An 18,483-nucleotide genomic window follows, 5' to 3' on the forward strand; every position below is an offset into this window, starting at 1 on the left:
TTCTCTTTATGCAATTTCTGTAGTATATTTTAAACTCTTTATTTCCCATATACCATCTCAAAACAAATTTTGCTCACTTTGTAATACTTTTAACTTCAGTGATTTCCCAGACATTTTATTTCTAACTATTGGTTTTTATTGATAACTCGAAAAATCTTGAGGTTTCTATAGGGACAATATGGCATTTAGCTTTGGGAACTAACCATCATCAACCTGTTCATCCATGTTATGTTTCTATTCTTTCACATTTTCACGCTGTTGTGTAATTTTTTTTTAACATTAGATTTCTTTATTGAGTATGTGTCATCTTTTGTCAGATCTCCATAGTTTCTTTTCTTAATCTTTGCAGATGTGAGACTTGAATGAAATATTTCCTTCATTTCTGCATAATCTTAAAATAGTTTCCAAATTCAGCTTGCAATCCTCTGGTTCTAAAAATGAGCTTGAAATAGGGTCATCTGTTTGTATCTTCTAGCTTGGTACTTTACTAGTGGTATAATTCCTGTTTCTCTTTTGTTCTTTCTGGGTTCCTCCCTCTCCCCTACCCTGGCCCCTGTTCTGTCCTTCTCCAAGGTCTTTGGGGCATGTCCCAAGTCATTTCTTATCCTCAAATCTCTAAATGTTCTCTCCTTTCTTCTTGGCAGCTTGGAAAATGCCATCTTTGTCTCTTAAAATTTGCAAACTTGCCAGGTAAGTGTCTGGAGGGCTGTCTTTGAGGATGGTTCATGGAAGAGACTCTGTGACCCTCTCTTCATGTTCAGGCTGAGACCATTCTTAAGTTTTGGAAAATGTTCTTTAATCATTTCCCACACTATGTTTTCTGTAGTACTGGCCTTTTCCATCTTTTTTTCTTTCCTTTTAAAAATTAAATTTACCTACCATCAACAAACATAAATCTGCAAATAAGAACCAAAGAAAAAAATTATACCTAAACCAAAAATCTCCAGTATTTGTAGTTTTTAAAATTTAAGTAAATTAATTTTAACAAAGTAATAACAAAAATCATCTTTGTTACTGCCCCCTTTAAATCTTTGCTTTTTTTCCAGATTTCATTACTACTTTTATTTACATAATTACAGCCACTGTCTATATTCTTTTGGTCTTGCTTACTTCACTCTTATCACTGCATATGTCTTCCATATTTATTTGTGTCCTATCTCTTTTGGTATTCTTACTGAATCATTATAAAGCTCCTTGATTTATTTTCTAGGGTCTTGAGTTTCTATTATGAAACTGTCATCCATTTATATGTCCTGGCTGTAGCACAGCTTTGCAACCTCTAGTGTAGCTTTCAATGTCATTGTTGAGACTATGCTGCCTCAGTTCTCCTCACATACTTCATCCCTATTTTAGAAACTTTGCTAAGTCATCTTTTTATTTTAGCCTTTACATTTTAAGTTCCACTTAACCTCTCTATCTGTTTACCTTACTCACCTACTCTACATTTTGGCCAAAATGAATCACTTTTTTTGAGTTCTGCTACCTCAATGAAAACAATCTCTCCCAAATTTTCTTAGAGTTCATTTTTGGATCTCTCCATTACTCATATGACATTCTTTGTGTACATGAACATGTACATGTACATGTTCTTGAGAACGGAAGCTATTATTTTTCATCTTGTATCCCTGTTGCCTAGCAATCTGTGTTGTTACACATACTTATAATGTATGTTAAGTATGTTGTGTATGTATGTTAAGTAGAATTAAATGTTTTATACGATTTTGTACAATCTCCCTGAGCCTCAGGTTCATCATTTGTAAAATGAGGCTGAACCAAGGTGATTTCTTGAGAGCCCTGCCATTGTTTAGAATCTATGATTCCTTTGGTAGTTGCTAACACTAATTCTCTGTACTTTTGTCTCTTGCTTTTGTCCAACATCAGAACCCCTGGATTCAAATCCTAGCTCTGCCACATTGCCAGTTTGACTTCAGACAAGTAACTTCTTAATTGACCTCAGTTTCCTCATTTAGATAATAATTCCTACTACCTTAATCTCACCAGGTTGCCAGGGTAAAATTAAACAGTGTGTGCATGCACATTTTGTAAGTTGCTCTACAGATTTAGGAAGTAGAATATCTGCTTCCTGCTCCCCTCTCTTCCTCTTTGTTGATGCCATAATTGAAGGCTACCTTTGTGGTTGCCTCAAACAGAAGTTCTATGTCTCCTTTTACCTATCACCTTCCTGAAAGTTTCCCAATCCCAATTTATAGTCATATCTTCCATGAATTACCAGTCCTCAAAACAATGACCGTATGTTCAACACAAACTAAACCAAATTCATCTTTGCTGAAATGTACTTGGGATCTTAGATTATTGTGCCTCAAGAAGTTTATCCTTAGCATCACTGTACTATGGAAGTAATTAAAGTTGGCTGACATTTCCCATTGATAGAATATTGAATTAAACAGCTTTTCATTCATATGGTTCTGGAGTCTTCATAATGCCCAATAGCTTTCTCTTTTATTTAAATCAGGAATAAAATTGGTTTTAATTGAATTCTGTTTGTTACCTCATTCATACTACTTATTAGACTTAGTGATAAGCATTTGACATGTTTATTATTAGAATCTACAAATGTATTTTATACAATCAAGATTACACAAAGAGAGTTAACCTTCCCAGCTTTTGGAGCATGGAGGGAGGGGGATTTTAATATTTTTTTTTTCCCAGTTACATATGAAACAATTTTTAACTTTCATTTTTGACCATTTTGAGTTCTAAATTCTCTTCCAATCTCTTTCCCTTCCCCTATCATTGAGAAAGCAAGCAATTTGATAATGGTTATAAATATGCAGTCATGCAAAATATATTAGTCATGTTATGAAAGAAAACACACAAAAATAAGAAAAATAAATTTAAAAAACAGTATGCTTTGATCTGTATTTAGATTCTATCATTTCTCTCTCTAGAGATAGATAGCATTTTTCATCATAGGTCCTTCAGAATTATCTTGAATCTTTGTATTTCTAGGAATACCTAAGTCATTCATAGTTGATCATTATACAATATTGCTATCACTCTGTGCAATGTTCTTTTGATGCTGTTCATTTCACTTTGCATCAATCAGTTCATGTAACTCTTTCCAGGTTTTTCTGAAGTCATCCTGCTCATCATTTCTTACAGCACAATAGTATTCCATCACAACTTATTCAGTTATTCCCCAATTGATGGTTTTACCCTCAATTTCTAATTCATTGCCACCAGAAAAAAGAAGCTATGCTTTTGTACATATGGGTTCCTTTTTTTTTTTTTTTTTTTTTTTAATTTCTTCAGGATATAGCCCTAGTAGTGGTATTTTTAGATTAAAGGGTATGCAATTTTCTGGCCTTTTGGTCACAGTTACTGCTTTCCAGAATGATTGGACTAGTTCACACTAGTTCATAATTTGTGCCCCAATTTTCCCATATTCCCTCCAACATTTCTCATTTTTCTTTTCTGTCATATTAAACAATCTGATAGGTGTGAAGTGGTACCTCAGAGTTGTTTTAATTTGTATTTTTCTACTCAAGTGATTTAGAGCATTTTTTCATTTGACTATAGCTTTGATTTCTTTATCAAAAAATAGCCTGTTCATATCCTTTGACCATTTATCAATTGGGGAATAACTCATATTATTATAAATTTAACTTAGCTTTCTGTATATTTGAGAGGTGAGGCCTTTATCACAGAAAACGTGAAGACATTTTGTTTTGCTAGTTTTCTGCTTTCCTTCTATTGTTGGCTGCAAAACCTTTTTAATTTAATAGAACCAAAATTAATTCATTTTATATCCCATATTGCTCACTATTTCTTGTCTGGTAATAAATTCTTCCCTTATCCATCAATCTGACAGTTAAACTATTCAATGTTTCCCTAATTTGCTTATGGTATTTCCCTTTATGAAGAGTTAGAATTCTTCTTGAAAAAAGTTTTCTGAAGATTAAACTGATATTTGCCTAATTCTTTTGGCTCTTTATTTCTTTTAGCATGCCTCTGCAGATGTGGAAAAGATGATACTTGGAAACAAATGTGATGTGAATGAAAGAAGACAAGTTTCCAAAGAACGAGGAGAAAAGGTAGGAATGATGTTTTGTTCAGTCATGTTTAAAGTAATGACATTTTTGTAGGCTGTGTTGACTTAAATATGCTTAAAAGACTATTTTTTTTTTCCTCTTCCTAACAGTGAAAAATTGTCCTTATCTGTCGACTTCAGCCACAAGCTGCAAGGTAGTTGCTTTACCCAAGTGCATGTGTTTGTGCATATGTGCAGGAACATAGATCTTTAGAGTAGTAATATGGGAGGAGCACCAAATTTAACTTTCAACCCTGCCTCTCCCATTGATAACCATGCAAAGACAGAAAAGCTTTCTCATTCCTCTGAGCTTTTAGTTTCTTCCTTTGGAAAAGATAAGAAGGAAAATAATAACAGCACTTATTTGGCACTTTACATGTGGTTCATACTTGCCCTACCTAATTCGCAGAAGCCCTAAATTAAGAGAGTGAAAGTGATTTAAAAAAAAAAAAATACCCATAGTGGCCAACTGAATAGTATTCGTTGATATTAAATGCAAAAAAAAAGTAAAAATGAAAATCTTTGCCTTACTTTCAAAGCAGAAATAATTTTCTTTTATGTAACATTTTCAAACGATTCCCAAATATCCCATCAGTTTACTGACACATAGTGGGCAATTAATAAATAAGTAGCTTACTGATTAATGATTGATTGAATACTCAATCTCACTAGAGTTGCTCTGGCCATTCTCAAATACATCTAGTAGATCCATGGAGTATATGTGGTAGGAGAAGGAAAAGAATCATATAGCATGTAATGGAGATAATAACTTTTTTTTGTATCCAGGTTGACACAGCTAGACAAATTGGTTTAAGTAGTGAATAAGACCTAAAATCTTCTAACAAGAACCAAACAGTGATCATTACGATTTCAATCAGTAAATTGATGAGATGTTTGGGAAGCATTTGAAAACATTACACAAAATGAGGAAAAAGAAAATTATTTCTGCTTTGAAAGTGAGGCAAAGGTTTGAATTTTTACTTTTCTTTGAGTTTAATAACAATGAATACCATGAGGTAGAGTAAGTCACTACTGCTCAAGTAACATCACTTTAGCAGCAGTTTGGAGAGTGAACTGAATTAGGGAGAGATTTGATGAAAAAAAATCAATTTTAGAACGTCATTGGAATAATCTAGGTGAAAGATGATGAGATGAACTAAGATGGTAGCTGTTTGAATAGAAAAAAGGGATCAGATATAAGAGATGCTAATTGATTAGATGGTATAAGGTGAAAAGGAGGGAAGAATATAGAATAATGCTGAAGTTATGAACCTGAGAGACTGGAATAATAATGATGCTTTCAATAGAAACTGAGAAGGTGGGGAGATGACTGGGTATGAGAAAAGAGACAATGAGGTTTATTTGGAGTAGATGGACTTGGCCATGTCTCCAGGACATCTGTTTTGAAATGACAGTAGACAATTTGTAATATGGAATTGAAGTCATAGGGAAAGTGGTTAAGAGAAGAATGAGGAGAGAAGATCATCACAAAAGCCCATAAGTTTGGAGAAATGATATTTGGGGGCAGGGGGGGAGTGTTCGGTATCAAGTGTAGCAGATAATTCAAGAAAAATGAGGACTTAATTAAACCAGTGAGATTGGGCAATTAAAGGATCATTTGGTAATTTTGGAGGGAGTAGTTTCACTTTGAATTTAGGATCAAGTTTGAGAGGAGAGGAAGTGCAGACAGTAAAGGTAGACAGATTTTTCCTGAGTGTTACCTGAGGAAGGGAACAGAAAGAGAAGATGATAGTTTGATGTAGGGTAAGGCCTTAATAAAAGTTTTTAAGGATGAGAGAGGTTTGGGCATGGTTGAAGACCTTGAGGAAGAAAACAATAAGAAAGAGATGTTTAGTTTTTGTCCTTTGTTCTCAAAAAGGACCAAAATGACATCACCACGTTGGGTTCAGAGTACAATGTGTCTGACAGTGGCTGATCAGACCAGTACAGCTTGGAAGGCTCTCCCGCTGATTGGGCATGCTTGTTGAGTAGAGTGTAGGAGGAGATTGAAGTTGTAATCTACAGAAGAAAATGGGAGGGGATGGGGTCAAGTGTACATGTAGAGTCATTGATCTTCCCAGGAGAAAGTCCATCTCATTGTCAGAGACTAGGAAGGGACAGGGGTGACAGAGAAAGGGGAGATTTGTCAGTGTCTTCAGTCTTTTTAATAGAGTGTCTCAGCCAAGAGAGAAGGGAGCCTTTCTCATTTGTGTAGATCAGGGGGATTGACAATAAAATGTTTGGGAAAATGTGGAGCAATTTTCTTTTAAACTTGGTAAGAGCCTTTTAAAAAGCAATGAAGTTCTCCTTACTTCCTACTACTTCCCTAAAAAAAAGAAAAAAGGAATCACACAAACAGGTTAACTTTGAAAATTACATATTGGATTTATTATATACTTGAAAAGTAGGTTCTACTTAATAGAGATTCACAATTTTTATATGTAGTCCTTTCATTTTCTACAATGTGTGTAGAAATGCTCGTTTTATTCAGTGTTTATTCAGCAAAAGAATGCAAAAACATTTTTATGGGGAGTAAACCAAAGAATATTAGGGAAGGATAAAGGATTACCTTGCTACATCAAGGGCCCAAATGAAGTTGAATAATATTATGTGAATTTATAATGTATCCAGTTAGCATAGTTGTGGAACTTCCTCCAGCTCTCTTCAACAGCATATGAATAGGATCAGAGGAGGCAGATGGCAGACTAATCTTGGGCTGAAGTTTGTCAAGGGATAAGAGGCAGTAGGGATTCAAGGTAAGAAGACAGTGTAGACTTGAACTAGCTAATTATAGAGTCAGTTCTAAAGAAGGAAGTCAGAAAAAACCATTACATTGAATTCCCAATCCCCATATTTTTGCCCACCTGCATTTTGGATTTCCTTCACAGGCTAATTGTACAATATTTCAGAGTCCGATTCTTTTTGTACAGCAAAATAACGATGTGGTCAGGTATACTTATTGTGTATCTGATTTATATTTTAATATATTTAACATCTACTGGTCATCCTGCCATCTGGGGGAGGGGGTGAGGGGAAGGAGGGGGAAAATTGGAACAAGAGGTTTGGCAATTGTCAGTGCTATAAAGTTACCCATACATATTACCTGTAAATAAAAGGCTATTAAAAAAAATAAAAATTAAAACAAAAAACAATCTATGCAATGTAGTTTAAAAGGTTAAAAAAAAAAAAAAGAAGAAGAAGAAGAAGGAAGTCAGAGCAGTGGCAGGGGTCTGAGGAAATACCTATTGGAGGTTTCAACATGGGCCTTTGTCCACACCGATTTTATAAGTTTACAAGAGGTAAGACATAGGAGAGATGTGTGATCAGGAAAATGCTGAGGTTTTTCATTATTCTCTTTTTTCCAAGAACTACCTTTGGCTTTGCCCAGTTGTAAAATCTTGAACTTGTTTGTGTTTTTACAACAGGTGAATTAAAGGATTTTTTTTAATTGTCCTGGACTGTTGTATTAGAAGGTAATTAAGCTAACCTCACCCGAGCTAGCTAGATGACTCAAGAGGAAAAAGTGCTGAGCCTGAAGATAGGAAGACCTGAGTTCAAATCTGGCCTCAGACAACTGATTAGCTGTGTGACCCAAATCACTTAATTTCTGTTTGACTTAATCCACTGGGGAAGAAAATGGCAAACCACTCCAGTATCATTGTCTTAAAAATGCCATGACCATCACTGGTATGCTAAGATCCACAAGGACACAATTCAAGAATAATAACCTAACATTTTCTATCAACATTAGATATCAAGGATGATATCTAAAACTTTTTAATATACCACAGAAAATTATGTAGAAAGATTATTAAATGGCTACTATTGCCTTGCAAATCCTTAAATGAATTCCTCTGAATTCCAAAGGCACAGGTCACAGCCCATCCTAGCTTCCTTGACCTATCCATTCTTGTCCATGACCTATCCATAAGTCTGTCAAAGCATATTCTTAAATCTCCTATTTAATGTAGTTATAAATATGGCACAAGATATCTCTATTTAGTATCTCTACTCTACCTGCCTATCCCCATAGAAAAGGGGAGATTTAATACTTTAATACTTTAATACTCTTTAATACTTTGTGCCACTTCTTTCTCACCATTCTTCATTTATAATACACTTTAGCCTGTGCAGTCTCATGGAGCCCACAAGGACCTTACCTTTTCCAGTCCACCCACAGTAGCCCACATCATAGTGGGCTACTGGGGTTCCAGTAGTAATGAGCCAAAGAATAGGACAATTACTATTGGCAATCCCCTTCCCTTTCAAATCAATGATGATCACTTTCATCTCTATTCCTTCTGGATTTATCCAATGAATTTCAAGAAGGTCATCATACAAAGTTAGTTATATAGTGCTTTTCAAGTAATCTGATTTTAACATTCATAAAATACATCTTCTTGGAGGAGAACCTTAAAGATATAACTTTGTTTGTCAAAATGAAGCATTTTTTTCCTTACTTGTCAAACATTAAATTCAGTGGGATCCTGTATTCTACCTTTTATTAATTGCATGACTATGAAGATATAATCTGCTATAGAATATCACAAATTTCATTTTGTATTTTCAAAAATGACTTCAGTATATGTATGTTATTCTTACAAAGCTTTTGTAAAAATGAGAAAGTAGATATATGATTTGGTAGTTGTCAGTGCTTTCTTGGTGACTTTATTTGATAGTAATAATACCTGTGGGAGTTGGGAGAAGGTTTCCTGTAGTTTCCCCCTTTCAGATGCTTTGAGATTAGATCCCTCACAATTATCATCTGAATGGACTGCAGTTAAGGGCCAATTAGGCATCTTCACTTATAGAGAAAACTATTTTATTTTATCTAAGAAATGTTGATAGAGCTTTACTATTTTTCATTTTCTATCTTTTCCTCTCAGTTTTATCCTTGAATACTTTGGGGAAAATCATACTAATTTTTCTGCAAACTTGTTTTAGCCTCTAACACTTCACCATTTGTTTATATATATTTTTCCCTAATCTTCCATAAGATTTTGCAGAAGAGCTTCTATTTTCCTAAGCTACTGTTGCCTTTGGCTGTCACAGTTCTCTGCATGACAAGATCAGGTGTTTGAAAGGCTTTCTAGCTTCTTTTGGCCTTGCTTTACATTGTCTACATTTTCTTAGCAAATGAGGACAGTCTGTGTCTCATATTTTATCTGTGTCAATTCAGTGTCTAAATCAGTGAGGTTGGGTCTGTTTTGGTAGCATGCTATAACTTCTTTGACTCCAGATTCTTCTGATTTGACAAAGACAGGAAATGAAGTGCAAGCTAATCAAGTGTCACATGAAATAGTTTTTGTGGTCCTTGGATTCACAGTAAAACCAGCTCTATAAATACCTTTACTTGCCAATTTGCAGAACCTCTGAACCATCCTTCCGTGTAGCTACAACTTCTATCTTCTGGTTTCATTTTTAGTGATATTGTTACTGTTAGTGCAATCCAGCTCCTCTAGTAAAATGTCAGCTCATTGCTCTTTGGGCAAAGATCTCACATTAAAAGAATTTACCAACAGTTATTTATGTGTAATCTAAAATCTGTGGATTCTTAGCCCATCTTTCTGCATTCCTTTCCTTCTCCCTTCCCCCCCCCCCCCCCCCATTCAATCGTCACTGCTGCACAGAATGAAACGGATTGGAGACCATCTCTTTTTGCTTTGGTAACCATGATAAAAGAAATTAGCACCTAAGTGGCTGTCAATGAGCCTCTTTGTGCTTAGCTTGGCTGGGAATGGGGCAGCAGACACAGTGTTTTAACTAGCACCATGCTCATTTCCCTAGCACTATATCTGGTTGGCTATAATAGAAATGTCGGTGTTTAACAAAGTGGTAAGTGAGTGGCCACACTTGATCTGGCTAGAATATGCAGAGTGTCTTCTGATCCCTAGTTGTAGTATCTTAAACTGGCCCAGAAATTTAAATTCTGTTCTCAGACACCAACTTTCTAACTGTTCATTTCCCCAAGTATTCCTTTCTTTTTTAAAGCCCTTTCCTCAATCAGGAGTGATAGGGGGAAAAAATTTATGCCCAACTTGCAACTCCCTCTGCTCCATTTGTTGAATTTTGCACTGACTTTTATCTAGTTTCTAATGTGGAAGGTTCTTTCAGTGTTGGGACACAACTAGATCTGGACTCTCATAACCTGGATTTGAATCCTGTCTCTCTTATATACCTCCTAGAGCTTCATTTTTCTTGTCTAAAATGAAGATTATTGAATAATTCTTGTAATCTGCTTAACAAAATTACAAGAAAAGCACTATCAACCTTAAGATATTCATAGAAAATATAAGCTAATGCTTACTAACCTGTATTGTGTTCTGTGGCTTTCTTGTAGCTAGCACTTGATTATGGAATTAAATTCATGGAGACCAGCGCAAAGGCCAATATCAACGTAGAGAATGTGAGTATGTGACAGAGTAATACATTATATTAACCTGCTCACCACAGTTTTTTCCACTTTACTGAGACATCCAAATTGGAGTTAAAACTCTTTTAATCACTTATGATCATAGCTTTTTTAATAACTGCAAGGCCTTCCTAGGGACTTATTTCCAAGGAGTGTTCTACAAAGTGGATATGTTCAGGAATTAGATTCAAATTAGGTCTTAATTCCTGTTCCTGATCCTCACTTATGATCTGTTATAAATAGATTTAAGCTTTGATTCTCTTTTTCTGACACAAATTGAGTTAAGGAATTAAATTGACCTGGCCATAGATAAATCTGTGAGTTCTATCTTATTTCTGTGAATGTATCTGTCTCCATGGGCAAGAAGACGTATATAAAAACTCCTTGCTCTAGCCTCTAATTGTGACACTGGTAGAGAGATGCCCTGTGTTTTGACAGATCTTTTTCAAGGTGAATATTCCACACTTTAATTTATGAGAAAGCTTGGTATATTGGGAAAAGGAAATTTGGTTTAATTTCTGCCCTTTGGTACTTTGATCAGCAAACATATTAAGTGCCTTCTATATGCTGGGTAGTCTGGTAAGGGATGAGTTACAAAGAAAAAGACAAAATAGTCTCTAATCTCAAAGAGTTTATATTCTCTCTCTTTTGGGGGGGAGAGGGGTGAGACAGTTGGGGTTAAGTGACTTGCTCAGAGTCACACAGCTAGTAAGTATTAAGTATCTGAGATTAGATTTGACCTCAGGTCCTTTTGACTTTGAGGCAGTACTCTATCCACTGTGCCATCTAGCTGTCCCAAGTTTACATTCTGTTAGGAGAGAAAACGCATATTGTATTAGAGACTATTCAGGATAAACTTGGCTTATTAGCTGTCTAGTCTTTAGTAAGCCAGCGAACTTCTTAACCTCGGGGGTTTTTTTTAATCTATAAAATAGGGATAATAATATCTCTTAACAAACTCAGGATTTTTGCCAGATAAAATCCAATAATGGATATAAATTATTTTCTTCTTGTCCTTAATATTTAATATTAATAAAATTGTGGTGGGATACAGAATTGCTTCTCAGCTTTGTCTAGGCCAAATGATTTATAGTGTGTTTGGTTTTGAATGTCCTTCCATTCTGATAGCCCTGAGAAAAGTAGTGGTTTTTAGACTCATTTCTTTAGGTAGACTCAGCTAGGCCACAGAGTACTGTGGAGATAGCTAGTTCTGGCGTGGAACCACTGGCAGGGAAACAAGCACAATTCACTTGCTGTTGTCAAGGAGTCCACAGTATATCTGAATTGATCAGACATACATCTAGATAATTATTCGTAATCACAAACCTCCAATGAGAGGTGCAGAATAAATGCAGACCAAAGAAAGGAGAGATGCCTCTGGACAGAAATAGTCAGCAAAGGGCTTCCTAGAAGAGGAGGTGAAATTTCATTAGATCTTCTGTGAATGATAGATAGGATATAAATAGAAATAGGGAGAATCAAAGCTGGACAGTGAATGGCATGACCAAAGTCATAGATGCAGAACATAAATTCAACAGATTACCTATTGTTTTAAAACATTCTGTTTAGTGTTGGGTTCATTAATTTGGAAAATGTAGTTCATGGTACACTCTTAATGAAGAGAGCACTTTGGCACACACAAGAGGTTCATTGTAGAGAGTGTTAGAAGTTAAGATTAGAGAGGTAGTTTGGACCCAAATTGAAATGGGTCTAGAATTAGCCAGACCACAGAGTTTGGACCTGATCCTGTAAGTAGATTGTAAAATGTAAATATACACGTTCTGAACTACTACAAATTGTTTTGCATTGCAATTAGAATTAAGTTACACTCTGAGGAAAAGCATACTTAGTATAACAGACTAGAAAGTCTTCAAATGGATTTTAAGTCATTTGTAACTTCCTGCTTATGCAGTATGGATAGTAATTTTTCTTTCCTACTCTAGGCATTTTTCACTCTTGCAAGAGACATCAAAGCAAAAATGGACAAAAAATTGGTGAGTAATGATTCATTCCAAATCATGGAAAGCATCATTACAGTAATGACTGGTCCCCTGAGGACAAGTTCCTTCTTCAATAAAGTGTTAGTTATGGCAGATGTTTCCTCACTGTCTACAGAATTAACTGGGGCTTGCCAAGTTGAGCTGAGACTAGCATTTGCTGTGTTTAGGGAAATGTAATAACAACGTTGAACTCCATATGCAGCTACTGGAAAAAGTTAGGTGAAAAGGTTCCCATTTGACTTTTCAGCCTTATAGCATCATCACCTTGTTAGTAACTTTACAGTAATGCAAAAAACAAAACAGCAAGGCTGTGCTTACACAGAATGACAGAGCTGGGGAATAAGCTGTCCAGGCCATACAGTTCCTTAGAGATTATCTGCCCAAACCTTTGTGTTATAGATGAATAAAATGAAATAGAGAGAAAAGAAAAGGCTCGTCCTAAGTCACCCTGGGAATCAGTAGCAGATTCAATGCATTTTTCTTGCTGGCTTTCCATTTCCTCCTATGTAAAATAAGAGAAGTCTCGACAGCCTCTTGGGTCCATTTCAGCCCCACTCTCCATCTCTGACCAGTTATCTTTTTTCTCTTGACTCTCTCTGGTTCATTATTCTCTGTGCTACACCCCTCTGGCTTCCTCCCACCCGCCCTTGGCAGACTGCTTTTTGATGTGCCCCCTAGAGAGGTCAAGCTAGTCCAATGTGGGAGATGAGAGTAAAGTGTTTATGGAGACCATGTAGGAAGAGTTGTTTGAATACTAAGGGTATGTACTGTTTCAGTATCTTTTTCTCCAGCTTGCCCTTTTTCACTGGGAAAAATCCTTTCTATTTTTCAGGAGGGTAATAGTCCACAAGGCAACAGCCAGGGCGTCAAAATCACTCCTGACCAACAAAGGAAAAGCAGCTTTTTCCGATGTGTTCTTCTGTGAGGAACACTGTCTTAATCTGAGCCTATGCTCAGCTGAACTGGACTGTGCCCGTTCCGAGTGAGTTTTCCTCTATCTGTGGACTTCCCACCTTCCAACACGCCTGTCCCATGGCTCCGTGGCTGCTGCGGGACCCCGGCTGCCGGAACGAAATTGAGAAATTGTTTATTTTAGTAACGGTCTGATTTTTCCAACTTTGGAGATGGAATAAGTTAAAAATTTACTATTTTTCCTGTAATGTTTGCCATATCGGCTCCAGCATTGTATGACCAGTGAAGAGAAACAGTTGAAAACTGACCAACAATAGCACCTTTCTAACAGGATTCAGTCTCTGAGGGTGGTTTGGCGTTTTGGTGTGTTTTGTCTCTCTTTGTTTTTTGGTATCTGGAACACGTCTAAACTCCAACAAGAATACCAGCCTGGTCAGAAGAGGGCACTTAAATGCCAATATTGATTAAAGGTGTTTGTATACATGATCCCCATGCACCCACTGTACAGAGTCATGGACTCAGGCATTTTATCTTACAAGCATTTCTGTCTCAGGACCCACTGCAAAAGTCACTCATTTAAGCAGCAGAGAGCTGACTGTTGAGAGTGGGGAATATATTAGCCTCAACCTGGGCTTTTCCAAATTACGCTTTACTATTCGGTCATAAGGCTACATTCATAGTTCTGGACAATCTACCAAATCAAATCCATTTTTTAAATGTTTTGTAAAAATAAACCAAAGTGAAACATGAATTTATTGAATTCTTTGGAGAGTGTTTCAAGGGGGAACTACTGGTTTTCTCCTCTTTGGTGCCTGGGTTTCAGTCTCTTGTCCATAATCCATTCAAGTTTCTTGTTATCTGTAAGCCCGTCGGTGGCTTCTGTGATCTCTGACCTTTCACTGTCTAAAGTAATGCCTTTCTAGCTGTGGTATAAGTAGCTCCTGATGGTGATCCTCACATGACTTAGGAAACAGGGATCACCCAGGGACCTTTACCCATTTCCTTCTTTGCCTATGATTTGGGGGAAAGGGTTGCCTCCCTAACATTTAAAAACCAGAATGGCCAATGTTCCTCTGCCACCTCCAGTCGGGGACATCAGGTGGCCAAAACACATTCTTCCTCATGTATACAAACACAAACAGCCCCACGCTAGGCAGCAGGTCACCCTTATCTCCAAACGGGATGTCCTTTTTAGCAGAGATTTATTTTTTAAATTCTTAGTGCCATGAAGTAATTCAGTCTTCGATTCCCAAGAACAGGTGCAGACGATTGGGGAGTCTGTGCTATTCCAATTGGCCGTGGCAGGAAGAGAAGAGTCCTCTCCACAGGCCCCATTCCCACCCCCAAGGTGTGCCAGTGACACACAACACATTCCAATGTGAAATACTAACAGTAAAACAGTTTGGGGTTGGGGTTTTTGTTTTGTTTTGTAATTATCATTATTAGGTTCTCTTTGACAGCTAGTGGCTTTCAGCTTAGAGCCTGTACAATTGAAAGTAGTTTACTAGGTTGGAGGTAACGTCAACAACTAAGTTGTTTAGAAGCTGCTGTCTCAATCAAGTCATTGGCATAGTTCCATAGTTTCTGAATTAAAACAAACATATCAACAATATCCTGCTATTCACTGGAATCTCTAACATGCTCTGTTTACATTGATAAATGCACTTAAGGAAAAGAAATTAAAGCTCATTTTAAAGTTAATGGACTTTATTTCCCGTCGTCTCCTTTTAAGAAGTCATAATAGATTTTTATTGTAACTTTTGTTCACCTCATTTGAGCCCCCTAGCCCCTTGGAAAGCTAGCAGGATGGATACTATTTTTTAGTCCATCAAACTGAGAAGTAGAAAGGTCAAATGACTTGCCCACTATTGCACAGATACCAAGTAGGAGGGAGTTGAACCCAGTTCTTCTGACTCCCAGTCAAGCTGTCATTCCATTATACTCAGCTGCTTCTTTGAATAGGTATCAGTGTTTCAATGAATGTTTGTTGATTTGTTCATTTATTGTGATTTGAATCCTTTTTGAATGCCAGAACTCAGGTTCCATGAACTAAGAACCATAAAAGCAGCTGAGAGGTCAGAGTGTGGGGTTGGTGATTTGGTTTAAATGTATCTCAGTCTTAAGTGTCACCTTTTCCCAAAGAAGCCCATCATCCTGTACTTGGATGGTTTATATGTGTGCCTGGGCCTTGGAGGCCAGAGGCACAACTGGGCAATGGTGCCAAATACAGAGGTGCCAGGCAGTGGCATGGGGTCCCTGACTCTAGTATGTCTCTGGCTGGCAAATCAAGCAGTCAAAGAAAAGTCCAGAGTTTCTGTTTCAAAGTTCCCCATTGGAAGTTTGTGGATCATGAAGTTCAGGAAAAAACCAATCCTTGGCTGTGGGTGGGGCAACTGCCACAGGACACCTACCTTGGTAAAGATAGCCCCTCCTAACCCATGTTCTTAATATAAACAAGACAAGCCACAGCTACAGTCAGCCATCTTACGTTCAGGATGTCACAAATGGGAATGGCCCTTTCATCAGAGAAGGTTAAAGCTGGAAGGGATCGATGGCTAAGATAAAAAGTTCACCCAATAATAAGCATCATTTCACAAATGGAATAGACTCAAAGGCATTCTAACCTGGTGCCAAAGCTGGGCCTTGAACCCAGTGCTTTCTGCATCTTCTATCTCTCCTGCTGGATTTTATCTCCACTCTCTCGATTAGATAGAATAAGATTGAAGTTGTCCCATGTTCTTACAAAGAACTGTGTGGTACGGAGACCGAATTGTCCAGGGGCGGGACAGGGTCAAAAGGTAAGATGGGAGCTGGTGAATGATTTACACTTCCCCTCTTCTGCAGGGCTACACCCTTAGTCACTGGCCCTAAAGGGACAGATGGCCTTGCTCAGCAAACTGGAAATCATTAGAGGATTGGGACTTTGGATATCCCTGATTTAAAATGGACCTAAATGCTTTGACACAGGTGAAATTGTTTTTAGTCTAATTAAAAGCTGTCAGCAGCTTTTGACCTTTTGAATAAGGTCCAGATTTCTTTGCCTGTGTAAGCTGGTCCCAACTATGCTTATCTCATGCTCTCCTTTTTATATCTAACATACGTAAGCCAGTAGATCCTGTGCTGCTTGTTTATCATCCTTTCTTACTCCACTCCTTTACTCAAGCTATTGCTTTAATATTAAATGGTCTTTTCTTCCTCTTCATACTTTTCAAGGTTCAACTCTATTTCAAACTTGTCCAGGCAGCCTCAAACTCCAGTCCAAACGACCTTTTCCCCCTTAGAAGCACCTAAGTGTCACAATGCATAAAGACTAGACCCAAGTCAGGAAGACCTGAATTCAAATCAGTAGCTTTGTGATTCTGACCAAGTCACAACCCCCTTCTCGACTGTAAAATGGAGATATACCAGCATCTAACTATCAAAGCTATTGTCAGGATCAAATGAAATATTTGTGGAGTGCTTTACATTGCCTGGAACATCATAGGCACTATGTAAAATACTTGTTTCCTTCCTTCTGACTATTTGCTGTTAAAACCAAAAAAAATTTTTTTTTGTTTTTTTCTGTTACAAAAAATGTAACAAATTATTACCTAAAAAGTATTTGGATAAAAGGATCTTTCTGAGAAGATTGAGGGGAAACAGGAAAAAAATAGAGGTAGAAACACTTCTCCATTTCCCTTCCTCCAAAGAAGGATTATTTATAAGCAAAGCAAACTCCAACATGGGAGAATTAAAAGAAAGAGAGGAAGAAAAAGAATCTGTAGGTGGTGTCTGGGCAAAGGAATGACAAAAGAAAGAACAGAAGTAGGTTATATCAAGTAGCTGCACACTTCTCATTCACCAACTTCCTGTTTGTGAAGGAGTCCAGAAAGCAAAAGAGAGAAAAAAGTGTAAGAGAACTAGATGGAGGGAAATCCACAATTATCATGACTATGAAAATGAATGAAATGAATTCATCTATAAAATTAAAGGGGAGAGCAGAGCAAATGAAAAAGCAAAATCCAAACAATATGCTGTTTACAAGAGGAAAAAGTCCCTAAAACATCAAGACTCACACAAAGTTAAAATAAGAGGCTAGAGTAAAATTTATTATGGAGAAATTAAGAAAATTATGAGAAATATTTTGCCTAAAATATGTGTCAAGGAAAACAAAGGAATGGTTGAGTATTTACAAAAATATAAAATGACTAAATTAACAGAGTAAGAAATAGAGAATTTAGGGTTTTAAAAAAGTATTAAATATGTCATAAACTCCTGAAAGGAGGGAAAAAAAATAGGGCCAGATGGATTAATAAGTGAAACCTAGCAAACATTCAAAGAAAGTGTTACATAAATTGTTTGCAAAAACAGCAACATACAGATCCTACTGGATTCATCCTATAATGTAAAAATGGTCTTAATACCATTATGAAAGTCAAATAGATGAAAGAAAACTAAAGATCAATTGGCTATGTATTAGGGTATAGAGATATAGTAAATGGGAAAAACCAAAAAGCAGAGATAGAAAATATATCATTTACACTTCATTTGTTGTTGAGTTGTTTTGGTCATGTCCAACTCTTTGTTTTCTTGGCAAAAATACTGGAGTGAGTTGCCATTTCCTTTTCTAGCTCATTTTACAGATGAAAAACTGTCACATAGCTAGTTTCTGTGATGAATCTTCATGATTCCAAGTCCAAAAGCTTGGAGACAGAAGACTATCCATTGTGCCATCTCGCAGCCCTTTTATGGACCACAATGCAATTTAAAAAATTAGTAATCAGATGAAAAAAATGAAACGAGGCACTAAAAAATGAAATTAGACTATGGGAAGGGAGGGATTGAAAGAAAAAGTAAGTTGGAACAGAAGTTGGAAAACATGACCCAAGTAGATTATTCATTGAAAAAAAAAAAAAAATGAGATAACCAGAATTCAATGATTCAATGATACCACAAAAAATATTCAAAATCAAAAAAATGAAAAATTAGAACTTGTGAGTTTACTAGATTAGCTTCATTGGTTATTACAACTACCTAGAAAACAGGTCAAGGGGAGATAATTAAAAATCACTGATCACTATAAAGCCATGACAAACAAAAAATATACATACCATATTTGAAGAAATCAT

At 36.6% G+C, this 18,483-nt stretch overlaps 1 protein-coding gene across 1 annotated transcript in view; it reads left to right on the forward strand.

The window, feature by feature from the left end:
- Positions 1-15,730, forward strand: part of RAB8A (RAB8A, member RAS oncogene family) — a 29,242-nt gene extending 13,512 nt beyond the window's left edge. Inside the window, 4 exon segments of the mRNA XM_031947952.1 lie at positions 3,966-4,055; positions 10,392-10,457; positions 12,407-12,457; positions 13,296-15,730. Coding sequence (XP_031803812.1) covers positions 3,966-4,055; positions 10,392-10,457; positions 12,407-12,457; positions 13,296-13,388 — 300 coding nt within the window. The 3' untranslated portion in view covers positions 13,389-15,730.
- The last annotated feature ends 2,753 nt before the right edge of the window (positions 15,731-18,483 follow it).

Source organism: Sarcophilus harrisii, chromosome 1, assembly GCF_902635505.1.
Source record: "Sarcophilus harrisii chromosome 1, mSarHar1.11, whole genome shotgun sequence".
Classification (NCBI taxonomy): Eukaryota; Metazoa; Chordata; class Mammalia; order Dasyuromorphia; family Dasyuridae; genus Sarcophilus; species Sarcophilus harrisii.